Here is a 16,760-nt window from a genome sequence, read left to right as displayed (position 1 = left end):
ATTCAATATAATAAGAAGCAGTATCAAAAACACCAAAATCATTTTCTTTTGTCTCCTAGGTTGCATTTTCTGCATGAATACAATCAAACCTAATTAAGGTTTGACAGTGAAGAAATAGAGACAATATACAGGCTTAGCTTATCTAAAGTACCATAAGAACATAACTGAAGAAAACCCAACAAGGAAATCAGCACCCCAATTCAAATGCATGCTAAATTTTTGAGTTGCAATTAACTAGACCAGCGGGTCAAGTGCAACACATCCACTTGAAATAATCCTGTTACTACAATAACATGGTTATTAAAACAAATGAACAAAAGGGATTTTCATTTAAATACCTGTTAGCAGCAGCAGAGGCAACACAAACCCGCCAAGAAATCTCCCCATGAGAGGCCCTTAGAACCAATCCAATCACTTCAAATTCAAAATCCCATCAATGGGTTTCCGATTAACATCACAAATTCACAATCACAAAAACTCATTTCCCAAAGACTTCGAATTTCCTCAGAAACTCCCAATTCGAATAGGAACAGAAGAAAGCTGGCTGCAATTTAAAATCGTATATATTTAAAGCATATAGCCGAACGGCTATACCTTTAAATATAGTATTTTCGGAGTTCAGCCGAGCGGCTATAATTATAGCCGCCCGGCTATACCATTTAAATATAGTATTTCAGAGAGTCGCCTGGCTATACTTTTCAAATATTCGAATATATTCGAACAGTATCGCCGAACGTCTATACTCTTTAAATATAATATTTTCATCGTACAGCCGGGTGGCTGTACTGTTAAAATATTCGAATATATTTGAAAATTATAGCCGCGCGGCTATACTCTTTAAATATAATAATTTCAGAGTATAGCCGCCCGGCTATGCTCTTTAAATATAATATTTTCAGCGTACAGCCGAACGGCTATAAGTTAAAGTATCGGAAGGTATAGCCGCGCGGCTATACGCTTTAAATAGAATTTTTAAATATTCTAGCAGACCCTTCAATTTGATGAGTTTTTTCTCTCTTGCGCATGAGAGAGATGAGCAATTGATTTCTAAAACCCAACTTCAACTGCGCATGAGAGAGAGAAGAGAATTTTCAATGCTGATTATTGTACATGCAGCAAAATCCTCTCGGATGATCCTTTGTATTACAGCATCTGTCTGTGAATCAACTGAAGCCGTGGCCTCGTCCATGAACAAGAGCCGGCTGTGCTTCAACATAACTCGCCCCAAACAGAGAAGCTGTCTTTGCGCCATGCTCCAGTTGTCCCAGTCATCAGCCACTTAATTTGATGGAAACAGTCAGTACCTAAAGAATTGAGTTTATCAGGTTTTGCAGCGTTCAAGGCTCTACAAGAAAATTAAGATTTCATGTGAATAAACATACAGCATTGTTTCATGTAAGTGAGTGAATGATGACAAACATGTACAAACAAATTGTATAATTCAATCTTATTGTTTTTTGAGGCTATGGGTTACTCTCTCATGTAATCCGGAAACCAGATAGCATTGTGTTTTTTACCTTCCAAATTTCATCATCTGAATAAATTCCTAACTGGATCAATGTTGCTTCTCACAGTTCCTTCAAAAAGGACAGGTTCTTTCTTGAGGAATGATCCCTAAGCGAGACCTGATATCGTGAAGCCCTATTGTGGCTATATTATATCAATCCCATCGATGATAATTTTGCCTCCTGAAGGTTCCACCAGCCTAAAGAACACTTGGATCAAAGTTGATTTCCCGCTTCCTGTTCGACCCACAACACCAATCTTTTCACCCCCGTGAATGCTTGGACTAATGCCTTTGAGAACCAAAGGTTTATTTGGACGATATCAAAAGGAACAGGGCTTATTTAGCTTGAGACAAGGTAATGGAGATGACCAAGTAATGACAACTAGCCATGGAAGATGTACTACAAATATACCATTTGGGACGACAAATGGGTAGAGTGTAGCAGCTCATGGAATGTAAGATTTGATATCTCCCATGCTTCTTTTGATGGGATGTTTGTAAATTGTTTTATCCTCTCAACTGATACCATCTTATTTTCGACAAAGCAGCTCATATAAATGGCCCAGAACAGCACACCATTCAGGGGCAGTCCGTAGGAGAGGGTTAAACCAACATTCTCTGCACCATGAAGGAATAACTGATTTAGCCAAATCTCTGAAATAGACACTCATCTACAGCAGCTAATTTATATCAGGTGTGCCAAAATAAGATGCTAATTTATATCAGATACGCTAAGTATTATACACTCAGGCATCCCATATCATAATTGGCCATGAATCAAGTGCTACATAAGACATCTTGTTAAGTGTCGCACCAAAAAGAAGAAGAAGGATGTACCTGGCTTTATCATACTGCTTGGCAACAAGAACATGAATACAGTGGAAATGCAGAAAACTAAACTCCCAAGCATCTCTATACGGAAACCAAACCACTCATTGGACCCATTGTTGTGGAAATCCCTACGTAAATTGGGGTTAAACCCGTTTAATATTTTCCTTGGAGAACATGTTCTGCATTCTGCAAGAGCGGATCGTCATAACTCCGGATATGCTCTCTGAGAAGTGATGGATAACAGGAGCTTTTGTGATTGAATCAAGTCGAGTTAATTCACAAGCTGATGCAAGATAGTAACCCTAAAATCCAAACAGAAGAAAAATCTCAGCATAAAATTAAGGCACATTCAAAAAACAAGATATTTTACTTTTCCAGTCTAGCTCATTCATATATCTGCATAGGGGTGCTTCAGTTCAAAACATTTATATTATCTGGACAGATAATGGGCTAATAGCTGGAAATCATAGGAATGGGAGGTATCGGAAAGAATTTAAATTCTCATTCCCCAATATCACCGGTATAAAAAAAAAATAATTGAAGAAATAACTCTATCCTAATTAGCTAAAGTGGAATTTTAAAAAAACATGACAAAATTGTATATTTAAATAGTATAGCCGTACGGCTATAATCTTTGAATATTTCGAATATTTTAAAGGTATAGACGCGCGGCTATACTATTTAAATATATTATTTTCGAGGTATAGCCGTGCGGCTATACTTTGTGAACATATTCGAATATTTTAACGGTATAGCTGCTCGGCTATACTCGTTAAATATATTCCAAAACGAACGCGAAGCTTGCGCTCGCAGCCACAGATGCTTCTCTGTAAGCGCTTCCAAGCTACAAAGGCTCGGTCTTGAGCCTCTCTCTCTCTCTCTCAACTCAAGCTTCGATTTTTTTTCTTTCGTTTCAGCTGCTGCGTTGATTGGATTGGAGTGGACTCTTTCTACAAAAACCATCAAATGTCATTCAGCTATTGAAATCTCCACAAAGATAACAACTCTGATGCTATAAGGGAGTTAGGCGGCCTGGGCGGACCTAGGCTGCGCCTAGGCGGCCTGGGCGGTTCTAGGCGGCCCCTAGGCGGCCTGGGAGGTTCTAGGAGGCCTGGGCGGTTCTAGGCGGCGAGGGGGGGTCTAGGAGGCGCCTAGGCAGCCTGGGCGGGTCTGGCCGCCTCCTTTTTGTTCCAAATGAAGACAGACGAAGCTTGCACTCGCAGAGGAATGTGGTGCGCTAGTGAAATGAAGAGACAGAGAAACGAACTCGATGAAGTTACCTTTACCCTTAGAGCCCTTGACATGTTCTGTAAGCAACTTCAACTACATTTGTCTCAAAACATCGATGAAGTTACCGTTACCCTTGCTGTCAAGGCCTGTCAAGGGGACCCCAAGCCCGGATGCCAAATTCACGGGTTTGCAGTTTCTTCTGGGTTTGCTTCGTATACTACGATTTCAAATTATTTGATGAGTACGTACACCAAAGCTGGACAGTTTGATGGTCCCGTACTTATCTTTGAGACTATGTGCTATACTGATATAGTATTCTTTCGGGGTTTCGAACAAGTGAAGGTGCGTTGAATTTTGCTCTTAGGATGGATTTTAATGGAGTTGTTTTTTATCCAGTGACTTATACTACGATTCTTGCTTTCTGTGCGGATCATGAAGATTTTCTATTTGGATTACAACTGCATTCTCTTATATTTAAGTCTGGTTTAGATGGTGAAGTTTTTGTGCTAGGAGTGTGTTTTATGAAATGGCGAATGAGGATCTGGTTTCATGGAATGCAATACTATCAGGTTACTCTCAAGAGGGAAATCATGGCCTTGAGGCGATTTTTTTCTTTATTGAGATGGTGGGACAAGGGATGGGGTTAGATCATGTCTCATTTACTAGTGCAGTTTCAGCTTGCGGTCATGAAATGAATTGAGAACTTGGGAAACAGATACATGGCTTGACAATTAAATCAGGATACGGAAGTCATGTTTCAGTTTGTAATGTATTGATCTCGACACATTCAAAGTGTGAGGTTACTGAAGATGCAAAATTAGTCTTTCAGTGCATGATGATCGCAACGTAGTGTCTTGGACAACTATGATTTCGATAGACGAAGAGGATGCCATCCCTCTATTTAATGAGATGAGATTGGATGGAGTATAACTCTTCTGTTCACTGGTTCTCCAAAAATACGTTTGATTGTGTAAAATATAAAGATAAAAGAAAAGGATTAAGGACGAACAACTCTCTTATAACAGAATTCAAAAGTGGACACACAGTCATCACTTTTTTTTTGTCATGCTTCGCCTTACAGACTCCTTCTCTGCAACCAAAACATAGAACTCTGAACCGAGCATTTCATGTATAGCAACATTTATAGAAGTGCTCAAATCAACCGTCTCCGTGATTACTTCTACAGTAATATTGAAGCCTAAAGTAGACAATACGCGGATAGCATTTGCAGCCCTGCATATGTTCTCTCTTGTCTCTTGCCGAGTGTAGTTTTTCCCTTGATCTTCGGGACTAATGGAATTTTCATCAGGTTTGGCATCATCTTGTTCAGACTTGTTCACTTGATCCACTACCATATCGTCTGTCACTTGAACATGTTCCCCAACCCAGATGAATCCATTACAGCCAATTATCAGGTCAATACCATAGTTTTCTAAATGATGGAAGTGCTGCTTGCGTCTTTTCACCAGATAAGGAGGGACTGTCAGCAATTGACCCCTTCCAAGCTGCAATGCAGGTTATAATCATAATGAAAACCAATAACAAAACAATGGATAATCATAGGACCACATCGGATGGATGCAACGAAAGCAATGCAAATTAAAACTGATTGAGGGAAGCAATAATGACGACGAAAATATCCCATAACAGCTAAATAGAATGCAAGATAAGCAAGCTCAAGTAAGATAATGATCAGAAGCATCCTTCTAACAGTCAATACATAAAAAAAAAAAAAAAAAAGACAAACCTTTCCATACTTCTGACTTCTTGCTTGGAGATGTAAACCATCATGTTGAAAACCACGAACTTCAGCCTGGAAAAGGGCAAGTATTTGCAACACTGGATCAGTTCTTAACTTATTCCTTTCTTTTTTCATGATTCGATTAGGCCAGTAATATATGTTAGAGGACTTACACAAATGACATCATTCTCCTCAAAAATGCTGCGCATGTTGAGTTCATCCAGAGCAGTTCGTCGCCTCTAGCAATGAAAGAGTAAAACTTAAACGGGGGAATAGAAGGGAAAATGGAGCAATTTTCCTTACGTTTTATATTAGAATTAATATCAGAGTTGCTCAAATGTGTTTTCCCTTGTAAATGCCAAAAGATGCTCTCTAACTATATTCATGTAATACTGATATTCATGCATCTTTTCCCAGTTAGTGGAATATCCACTAGTTATCTAAAGAAACAGAATTTAGAGGATCAAAAGGAAAGAATTTCCATACTTCCAACTCACAATTTGCGTCAGCCTTCAGATTGATAAACGAAAGTTCAAACAAAGAAAAACAGACCATCTAACAGATTTACATGAATCTATAGAACAGAACTCCGTGCTTTGTGTCAATATCTTCAATATCACCATTAGTAGTTAGCTTGCTTCTCTGGTAAAGGAAATTTATCACTACTGATGCATGCTACCAATTCGGGCTAACAGCTATACCTGGATGCCGTCAGGTAAGTTCATTGAAGAAAGCATCAACACTGCATCATGGCTATAGTTTATCTCCACTCTCCAACGCTTTGGAGCAACCTGAACAATAAACAATTATCAGATTATAACAAGACCCATAAAACTAAACATATCTCAACAAAGAAAACAAAGCATCAATAATCAAATTTTAAACAAAATTAACTAAAAGGGGGTTACGCATTTCTTTCTTTTACCTCAATAACACGCCCCACTATGATATCTCCAACCTCTGGCTTGTACCTACCATCATTTTTGTTTTTTGATAATTCCATAAGCACCAAGGAGCAAAGTTTCTATAAAAATTATCGGAAAAAATAAATAAATAAATAACACAGTGAATTAGTGAGTACCTGGCCCTTAGAGCACGCACATAGACCAGCTTATTGACGCGCTCGACGATACCGCAAACGGTGGCAACAACTTCACCATTGAATTCAGAGGTCCCATGTCCCCTGAATTTACAAGAAAACTGAGTTGCCCAGAAACGGTTTTACGGAGAAAAACCAAAATTGACAGAAAACCCAAGTTCAAATTCATGCCAAGCATTTTAAAGACAGAGAGAAGAGAGGTACTTGAGAAGGCCGTCTTCGTAGTTAACAGGGATTGAATCGGCGACAGTAACAGAAGCATTGGAATTGGCCTTTGAAGACAAAGACTCAAGCTTTTCGAGAGCTCTCTGTAGCCGAACCTTCTGGGTTTGGTTCAACGAAAGCTGTAGCTCTCTCATCTTTCTCTCAGTGGAAGAGAGAGACGAAAACCCCTAACTGAACCCTAGCCTGAATTTTTAGATCATTGCATGGACCCAAGGCTCTCCACATTTTTAGACCCAATAAACAAATGACAAAAAGAAGCCCACATTGGAATGGACGGCGGGGCCTTGCTAAGTTCAGAGGGAGTGGAACTTCAACCCCCAAATATTGGTTGCATTTTTTTATTATCTTATATATATAAAATAAAAGACAGAAAATAATGAAATATTCAAAATATTAAAAAATGCTCTTGGTTAATACAAACATTATGAATTAAAATTATTAACTAAATGAGGATAATATGGTAAATTCACACTTTTCATATTAAAAAAATTAAATTGAAAAAAAATCAAATAATGTATTTTATTTTTATGAAACACAACTACCTATTATCTTTTTTAATTTTAAAATAACTTTAAAAAAAACCACTCGCAGGCGCGGAGGCTAGTGGGTAACTAATGCAGTTTAATTCTAGCATCTGCACTTACATGGATATGAAAATCAGCAAAAGGAACTCACCTTTTTACTTTCTAATTCTGTCTTTGTGTGGATTGCTATGGGGAATAAGATCAGACTAATCTATACACTTAAATTCGGGGTGTGGGTGTTTTATATATTGCTACAAGGAATAAGACCATACTAATCTATATTAGATTTTGATAATTAATTTATCGAAATGAGTGTGAAATGGATTAACTTGAACTTTTTCTTTGTAGTCATCAATAAAATGTACACTTTTACCAATCGATATTGATACCGAAACTCAGTATATAAGTGCAAAACATGTAATAAATCCATTTTATTTATGAACCTAAAAAAACTCCTATACCTACCTTTTATTACTCAACAATAATGCACTAGAACTACTCATTTAGCCCTAAATTGGGTCAGTTGCCTGTAATGATGAAATTAAATGTTTTGAAGTCCCCTGCTATTACTACAATTAGTGTGCAAATCCAAGCCATCCAGGAAATGAAGTCAAGTGGGGATATTGATTGAATGGTTGAGATTAGTGCATCTCAAGAATTGAAGTTGAATTAAATTAAAGGTAGGAGGGAAACTGGGCCAAGACGCCAAGTGCAAAGCAGGACCAGTTTTTATATGTAAAACCATCCCGCCCAAACGCAAGAGTGAGCCAGTGAGGCGCAAACACAGCAGCAGGCAGGCACTGAAGAAGCTTCACGCATTGCTCTGTCGTAGCAGAATGGGAGCCATTGCCCCCACAGCAGCAAGTTATTTCCTACAGTTTTCTACGAAAATATTGTGCACAAATGGAACGCTTAGCATGATCTCATATAACTCGCTTCTCCCTCACACATTTCTCTTTGCTAAGGACAAACCACAACAAAACAATTGATTGAGCACTTCCAAGCACATCTGCTTTGCTAATACAGATTAACTTGATCCGCTCCGGATCCAGTGCCTAGGCTAATACAGGCAGCCCAAATAGTTTGAATAAGACCCCCAGCACACATGCCAGTGCCACAATTCACAAATACCACAAGGTCAGAAAAATTACAAAAGCAAATTCATGCATTTGTGTGTAGTGTACAGAACACACAAAGGGGAAAGCTTTTTAAAACACTAAATTAAGATACCAATATATCACAGTGACTCGAAGCAATCTATCAATCAGAACCTGAAGGAACTAGGATGCTACTTAACTAACTTGTAGACCTTGCAGCCGAGGGCTTCGTCGCAGTGGAAGCTGCCATTGTGAGTGCCGACTCGCTTAGCCGGAGAAGCGGTAGCCATGAGAGAGAGCGAGAGAGGTGAAGGCGCAGGTGATGGTGGTGGCTCGGAAGACGAATGGTAGCGTGTGCTTAAACCCTCACTTTCCACTTTTAACACGTTGGTCCCTGTCATTTCAAGTTGGTCAATTTAGTTGTGGAGGGGCAGTTCAGTCCACAAACAGCGAAGTCTGCGTGCTTAGGTCTGCGTTTAACGGCAGTCGGCCTAGTATACGGGCCATGCATTCAGTGCAGGATATCTAACAAGATTTTCAAGCTCTGCATCTTCAATAATGATTGTCCAGGAAGATAGTATACTTGTCTGCAAGTTGTCTTTTTCGGATGGTGATTGTGTTATGGAGGGTAGGGAATTCATCATTTTAGTATGTTGTTGTAGGGCCTCCCTCTGATGACATTGGCAAGTTGTTGCACACTGTAACTGGTTCTGCCATGAACGCATGTTTTTTTTCTTGAGAGAATTGCCTACTTGGTTGGCACTGGCAGAAACTGACTGAAATAGATTGGGATCAACGTCAGTTTGCTTATTTCAAGTGTTTTAATTGCTTTTCTCTGTCAAGAAAGAAATGCACCACATGTTTTCTTCCCTAGACTAGTGCAAGGAAATGAATGCAGAAATTATTCATGAACAATGGCTTTCGGGTGGGCTGGCACGATTTCCTATGAGGAAGTGTTTCAAGGAGTTTAGGCAAGGAATTAGCATCAGGAAGCTATAAGAATATACTATTTTATGCGGAGGTTTCTGATGTTCAGGCAGTGTTCGAAAAAACGGCCTAGGTGGCGACTAGGCGCTAGGCGGCCGCCTAGGCGGCCTGGGCGATTCTGACCCAGAAAAAAAAACGCCATTTTGGAATCTCCAAGGTCAGGGACGATATGATGATGGTGGCTCAGATTTTGGGGTGGCGAGATGAGGATTGAAGAAGATGAATCATGATAGGTCGCAGGGAGGGGCTGGAGACGGCTCATGTTAGACTTGGGCCTGGGCTTTTGTTGATGGGAAAAACAAAAGGAGAGATGGGCTATCAATTGGGCCTCGTATTAAAACACTAATAAAACCAAATGCCCTAGTTAGATATATTATTTTGATTAGGATTGGGCCTCAGAAAATAAAACATTAAATGAATTTTCCATTATGAAATCGTTAAAACAACCACTAATAAGTAACAAGTAACAAATAAATATTATACAAATATTTCTCCACACAAAAAAAAAAATATATATATATATATACACAAATAAACATTAAACAATGTACCAACAATGTTGGATGTTTTACAATTCTGATTATAAATAAATAAAATAAGTCTACAAACACTCCATAAACCAACAAAATAATCAGTTTCCTATTTTAACTAGGAGTTGGATTCCCTTAATTATTCAGTTATTGCCTTTTGTTCTTTTTCATGGGTAATTAATGCAATTTAATTCTAGCATCTGGACTTATATAGATATGAAAATCAGCAAAAGGAACTCACAGTGGAAGAGAGAGACGAAAACCCCTAACTGAAACCTAGCCTGAGTTTTTATATCATTGCATGGACCCAAGGCTCTCCACATTTCTAGACCCAATAAACAAATGACAAAAGGAAGCTCACATTGGAATGGACGGCGGGGCCTTGATAATCAGACACTGTGGAACTTCAAGCCCCAAATATTGGTTGCATTTTTCTATTATCTTTTTTAAAAGGTTTACATTTTTTGTACTGATATATTATGTTGCTTATTACAGACTACAGTTACTATTATGTTTTAGAGCTTAAAGTTCGTTTAGAACTGTTTATGTAGGAAGTACTTCTGCTATGTATTGTAACCGAAAAAGGATATAAAAAAACTTGGCGTGCGCTTAGGAATTAAGCATGTATCCTTGTTAATTAAAACTTGCCTTGCACATGATCTTTGATCAGAGAAAGAAAGAGGCAAGAAAAAAAAAGCCCAAAAGTTTCCATTATGAATGTCAAAAACTTTTGATTATTGTTTGACTAGAGAATATCTTTATGAAAGTCCAAGCACGAAAGATGTTATTATGAGTCAAAATTTGGCATTCTTGCCCTTTTAAGGATAAGGAGGCAAAAAAAATATGGAAGGTAGATATCAAACGGACTAAAAAATTCAAATTAAGAAATAAAATTAATTACGTAACATTGATAATTTTGGATAACTTGGCCTAGCTATGTGCATGATTTTGTGACATGGGGTGGTACCTTAACCTTATTACAAAAGCCTCCGAGGAATCTTCTCTTCCTCACAATCCCACCGAATATTTGTATAACAATCATTAGTTTCTAACCTCTCCCCCTAAACTTTCTCTCAACCAGCCTAGTAATGGCTACCACTCTCCCTGGTCCTCCTCTTCATCCTTGACCCCCCAAACCACTTTTGTTACCATTAAGGGCAGGATGGCCTCTGCGAAAACTCGTGGCCTCCTGTCGCTCCTCCTCATCCTCCCCCTCATCACCCTCGCTACCGCCACCGCAGGTATCCGCCTTGGCATCATTCTGAAACCCTCCCCGGATGTTGCCATCTTCCGAGAAGCCCCTGCTTTTCGAAATGGGGATGCCTGCCAGCCTGCAGAGAAAATCCACATTGCCATGACACTGGACTCTAACTACCTAAGAGGCACCATGGGCGCGGTGCTTTCGATTTTGCAACATTCAACGTGCCCCGAATTCATTGAGTTCCACTTTCTCTGGGCCAGATTCGAGCCTGAGGTACTCTCCAACATCAAATCCGCCTTCCCATACCTAAAGTTCAATGTCTACCGCTTTGATTCCAATAGGGTTCGTGGAAAAATATCAAAGTCTATACGCCAAGCCTTGGACCAACCCTTAAACTACGCACGCATATACCTAGCTGACATAATCCCAGTTGATGTGAAAAGGGTTCTATACCTAGACTCAGACCTTGTGGTTGTGGATGATGTAGCAAAGTTATGGAAGGTTGACTTGCAAGGCAAGGTACTGGCTGCACCAGAATATTGTCACGCAAACTTTTCCAAATATTTCACAGAATCGTTCTGGTCAGACCAAATGTTTTCCAAGACATTTGAAGGCAGAAAGCCTTGCTATTTTAACACAGGGGTTATGGTGGTGGATGTGGAAAAATGGAGACAAGGAGAGTACACAAAGCAAATGGAGGAGTGGATGGTAGTGCAAAAGCAAAAGAGGATATACCATTTGGGGTCTTTGCCACCTTTTTTGCTGGTTTTGGCTGGGGATATTAGGGCAGTGGATCATAGGTGGAACCAACATGGGCTTGGTGGGGACAATCTTGAAGGCAAGTGTAGGAGTTTGCATCCTGGGCCTATAAGCCTGTTGCATTGGAGTGGGAAAGGGAAGCCCTGGTTGAGGTTAGATTCAAGAAAGCCCTGCACCGTTGATCATCTTTGGGCCCCATATGATCTTTACCGTTCATCAGCTCATTACTTGGAAGAATGAGATGAAAGTGAAGATATATGCAATGAGTAATGAGGTGGAGCTTTGGATCAATTTGGGGCAATATGGGGATAAGGGAGTTTAATTAATTAGAAGAGAAGGAAGGTGATTAATGGGTAAGTGCTATACCTTTTTTTTTAAAATTTATCTTAGACCAATTAAGGAGAAAAAAAGTTCAAGAAAAATTATAGAAGGAAAGTAAGACTTGTGAAGTAACTTAATTTGGGGTTGAAGCTGGTTAATTACAGAAGGGGAAGAACCTTATATTTGTTTATAATGGTTGTGGCCATTCATACTTGGAGGAGAGGATTTCATGGAGGAAGACTGCAAATTATTTTGAGTTTTCTTTTTCTTCTTCTGTTGAGAATGTTATCGGCATGGTATGATAGCTTTCAATCACCAGAAGATCCTCTTACCAGAGTTTCTATGCGGCCGTCTGAACATTATTGCTCTCTCTCTATATATATATATATGGAGTGTATATTATTAAGTTTATTTAGCCTAACATTGTTTTGGTACGTAGTTTTTGTTTTTGTTTTAATTTTGATAGTCTTTTTTGTACCTTCTTGTAGCGTCTTACAGTTTGATGAGATGATGAGCCACTGAGCCCCCAAAATTAATTCAAAAGCTTAAGTCTTTATACCACCAAGATTAGGTTACTTACTATATTGGCGACATTTTGATGGGAGCCACTCAATAATTTCAATTAGAAAATATCCAGTCTCGGATATTCTGCATATCAATTTTCTGATTTTTGTCATCGTGTTATAGTTCTTTTTCCTAGCAGTTTCGATGGTGAATGCTGATATGATTTGGTTTTTCAGACCTCTGAAAAAGAAAAAGGGTTTTGAAAGATAAACATTGTGTGTTATCTATGAGCATGTAATATATAAAACTACAAGAAAACAAAGAAAACAAAATATATTAGAATGCCCACTTTATCGTCCTTATGCATTTGATACCGGATAGAGGGATAGAGGAAAAAAGTTAAGTAGATCTTAGCTAGAAAATTTAAAATCCGAATCCTTTTTAAGATAACCTTCAATATAATGTATCTTTATATAAAATTCAATGAACATTGTTACTTTAATCTTTTTATTTTGATACATATACTATAGCATAACCTTTTCACCATAGTTGCTCGCAACCTAATCATCGTGACAACCTTACCCAATGGATGCACAACCCCAGCCGCGAGCCACCGCGCCAACTGCCACATGTAGCCAAGAAGACTAAGATATCCTTGGCTCAAGGCCATAGTTCCTCCTCATAGCTTCCTTTCTACTCCGAATAAACGCATCTGATTTTTCATTTATGTTTGGTGCAACATAAAAGAGTGGCCTTACACGCCTCAACCCAATCCTTGAAATCTCATCTTCAACCTCCATTGCTAGCGTCAACTTTTCACCACTAATCACACCCTTTCCTTTCTTCTTCTTGTTCTTCTCCTTCTCTAACTCTCCCACATCTTCAATGCTCGAACTCTTCTTTGGCTCCTTTGGTTGGGATGTGGCTGTGGAAATGAGCTTCGAATTCACCTCTTGTGGACCCTTGTCTTGAATCTCTGCCTCCTTTGTTCTCTCTATTGGACCCAACTTGTCCACTTGGGTCCATGATTCTTCAAAGTCCTCATCTGTTTGCTTGTAGTGAATTTGAATCTCAAAAACTGATTCGTTTTCCGGTGTCTGGAGAGCCTGAAGGCACATAGTCTGACCAGCCCCATTAGGGTCGGCTGCTGGGATCATAGGCTGTAAGTCTTGAGGAATTGGATGGCCTAAGGTCACACGCTTGACAAGGCTTCTAGCAATGTGGCTGTTCATGATGAAGGTGATGAGCCTGTGGCAGATGCCAATAGGCTGGGAAGGGTTGCCTTTCTCCTGCATTGTTTGCTTGGTTTTCAAAGGAGAAAACGCTAGAGAAGAAGAGCTCCTAGCTAGAGACTCAAAATGGTGAGATGGGGATTTCTATGTATTGAACAAACTAAAAAGTGATGGGATGATTTGATGTGTGTGTGATTCCATGCTTGGAAACATGGTAACCAAAAGTAAAGAATAATGTTACTTTGATGGAAGAATGAATGCTTTTGTCTTTTAATCCAAACCAAAGGGAAGAATGTTATTTTCACATACTTCCTTAAACCTTGAGACTTGAGATGCTTTTTTATAGCTTGTCAATTGGAATATGGTCTAGACTACAAGACCTATGAAAGATTGCAAAAAAATCTCACCATTTTCGGGAAGTTTCTATACTGGCGAGGCTATGTTGAGGAGTTCAATCCAACCGTCCAATAATAATAAAATTATTAAATTTAAACATTTTTTTGTTCATTGGATGGCTATTATTATTAAGGGAGCCTCCACTTCATTTTGGGTAATCTATTGCAAGTGCAATGGGCCTACAAATGATAGACCCATGGTGGTACAATCCATAGGCCCATAGACATAGATGGGCCTGCAATCCAAAACCAATCAATTTGCTATTTGCATGCTGAGATGAGCCCATATATCAGCCTCAAATCCACCCTCACTGATGCGCACCGTTCAGGCATTTTTCCTAAATTTCCATTTCGATAACCTCAGTCCTACTCCAACCTTTCTCTCTCTCTCTCTCTCTCTCCCATTTTCTGGTAATTCTCAATCTCTCTGCTTCCCCAAAAAGTCCATGAATTTCTTCAAGTCCGTATTCTCTGATGAACCAGATCCTCCAAATCCGGATTCCGAATCCGAATCCGAATCCGAACCCGAGTCTCGTAAGAACCCAGAACAAGAAGACGCAGATTCGAAATCCCCACCAAGCCAACCCGATCCAAACCCAAGTAGCAATAGTGGCGGGTGGATGTTTGGTGATCTTATCAAAACCCTAGCGACCAAATCCGAGTCGGTGATCGAGACCTACCGTCGCGACCTCCAGGAATTCGGGTCGGGTCTGAAGAAAGAGATCGAGGTGGCTCAGGGGTCGTTGGAGACAGTTGGGAGCGTCATTGATGAGTTTGGCAACACCGTCTTGAAAGGGACGGCCCAGATCATCTCTCAAGGTACGGACGCGATCCTCGCCCCTGATCACGAATCAGATTCCTCCGATCCCAACAATCAGAGCTTTAGCTCTCAGCAGGGCTTGAATTCGAAACGGTACAGTAGGTTTGACGTTCAGGTCCGTGCGATTCAAGGTGACGCCGGAACTTACTGTGAGGAACCTGAGGATTTGGATGAATTTAACAAATGGAAATCAGGGTTTGTTTTGGAAGACAAAAGTGAAGAAATTGAGGGGCTGTTTGAAGAAAATGGAGCTATGGAGAGCATTTACAAAAGGGTCGTTCCAAGTAGTGTTGATCATGAAACCTTTTGGTGTAGGTACTTTTACAGGGTTTATAAGCTCAGGCAAGCTGAGGATGTTAGAGCCAATCTTGTTAAGCGGGCAATTTCGATTGAAGAAGATGAGGAATTGAGTTGGGATGTTGATGATGAAGAGTATGATGAAAGTGTGAGCAATGTGGTGTCGAAAGCCAATTCAGCGAAAAATACTGAAGGGGCTGCTTCTGGTAAAGTTGAGAAAGTTGAGGACTTGAAGGTTGATAGTGAGGTTGGTGACAAGAGTTCCTCTAATGTGGGAGAGGTGAGCAGTGTGGGTGAAGAGGCTAATGTGGGGTCGAAGAAGGGTGATTTAGCGGCAAATAGGGAGTTGGTCAGCAAAGATTCTGAGCAAATGAATGTCAAGGAAGAGAGCAGCTCTGTTGAGGAATCTCAAGTTGCTGGGACTTCTTCCAGTGTTGTTGATGAGAAGGGAGGGAAGAGCCCTGAAATGGATAAAGAGAAGAAGGATAGTGCTGTGAAGTTGAGTGGTGATAAGGAGACTGAAAAGAAAGTTATTGTAGAAGGGGACTCTGGGAAGAAAGATTTGCCATCGAAGTCTGAGGAGAAAGTGGCTTTGGAGGGGAAGAATGAGGCTCTTGAATCTGGCGATGCTTCGGTTGTTTCAAACCGGTCCTCTGCGCCGGAGGAAGAAGACCTTGGCTGGGATGAGATTGAGGATCTTAGCAGCATTGATGAAAAGAAGGTGACCCATGTTGGAAGTGGAAGTTCTAATAAAGCTGACCTGCGGAAGCGGCTCAGCACTGCTGAAGAAGAAGAAGAAGAAGACTTGAGCTGGGATATCGAGGATGAAGATGATGAACCAGCTAAACCTTGATTGGCAATTGAATTTAAACTTGTTGCTTTTTAAATTTAGGGCACTAAATTCTGTATTCTCCCCAAAATCTATTCCTGTAAGTGTGATATAATGTACAAGGGGAATTCTTTGTTCTTTTCTTTTCTATCAGTTGGTTCAAAATGCAAGTATGTTCCTTTGCATCTGAATTTGTCAAGTTGAAGTCTTGAACCCAGCCTTGTCTATAAAAGCATTACTTTTCATTAATTTGTGAATTGTGACCATTACTTGGCAAAAAAATTAGACACATTGGTTGCCTTCTGTTATGCATTTTCTTATTTTTGGAAATATTCTGGTATATGTTTGGAATAAAACTGTATTGTGTGAGTATGTAATGTCCTATTCCCAGTTCCAAGTATGAAGTGTTTCTTCTATGGCATTTAACACTACTAAACAAAAGATGTCCAGGGAAACAAACAATTCAATCCTGACTTCTCACTGTCAACAGAAAAGTCTGGTGCATGATTATAACCTAATCCCTTGTCCTTGACTCCTTGGTGTGGCATTGATATTGAGTATCATGCGGAAAACATGTAAATTTACATTGGTATTTAGTGTCCTGCGGAAAACATGCATATTTGACCCCACC

The 16,760-nt window shown here is 39.7% G+C and overlaps 3 protein-coding genes and 1 pseudogene across 3 annotated transcripts; 2 read left to right on the top strand and 2 right to left on the bottom strand.

Annotated features, from left to right (window-relative positions):
• Positions 1 to 1,060: 1,060 nt before the first annotated feature.
• Positions 1,061 to 1,827, bottom strand: LOC117638675 (annotated as a pseudogene).
• A 2,609-nt stretch (positions 1,828 to 4,436) lies between these two features.
• LOC117637030 (exosome complex component RRP4 homolog) lies at positions 4,437 to 6,849 on the bottom strand. Its single transcript, XM_034371778.1, has 7 exons — positions 6,613 to 6,849; positions 6,391 to 6,492; positions 6,235 to 6,280; positions 6,011 to 6,100; positions 5,483 to 5,548; positions 5,316 to 5,381; positions 4,437 to 5,073 (listed from the first exon to the last, which is right to left on the bottom strand). The coding sequence occupies exons 1-7, from the start codon at positions 6,765 to 6,767 to the stop codon at positions 4,618 to 4,620; spliced, it is 981 nt and encodes a 326-aa protein (XP_034227669.1). The 5' UTR covers positions 6,768 to 6,849; the 3' UTR covers positions 4,437 to 4,617.
• Positions 6,850 to 10,837: 3,988 nt separating this feature from the next.
• On the top strand, positions 10,838 to 12,711 carry LOC117638870 (probable galacturonosyltransferase-like 4). The gene has a single exon (XM_034374025.1). The coding sequence runs from the start codon at positions 10,934 to 10,936 to the stop codon at positions 11,969 to 11,971; it is 1,038 nt and encodes a 345-aa protein (XP_034229916.1). The 5' UTR covers positions 10,838 to 10,933; the 3' UTR covers positions 11,972 to 12,711.
• Positions 12,712 to 14,331: 1,620 nt separating this feature from the next.
• LOC117638263 (BSD domain-containing protein 1) lies at positions 14,332 to 16,418 on the top strand. Its single transcript, XM_034373398.1, has one exon. The coding sequence runs from the start codon at positions 14,498 to 14,500 to the stop codon at positions 16,151 to 16,153; it is 1,656 nt and encodes a 551-aa protein (XP_034229289.1). The 5' UTR covers positions 14,332 to 14,497; the 3' UTR covers positions 16,154 to 16,418.
• The last annotated feature ends 342 nt before the right edge of the window (positions 16,419 to 16,760 follow it).

Source organism: Prunus dulcis, chromosome 8, assembly GCF_902201215.1.
Source record: "Prunus dulcis chromosome 8, ALMONDv2, whole genome shotgun sequence".
NCBI lineage: Eukaryota > Viridiplantae > Streptophyta > Magnoliopsida > Rosales > Rosaceae > Prunus > Prunus dulcis.
The sequence above is the reverse complement of the archived record's forward strand: the minus strand, read 5'-3'. Positions and strand labels throughout refer to the sequence as shown.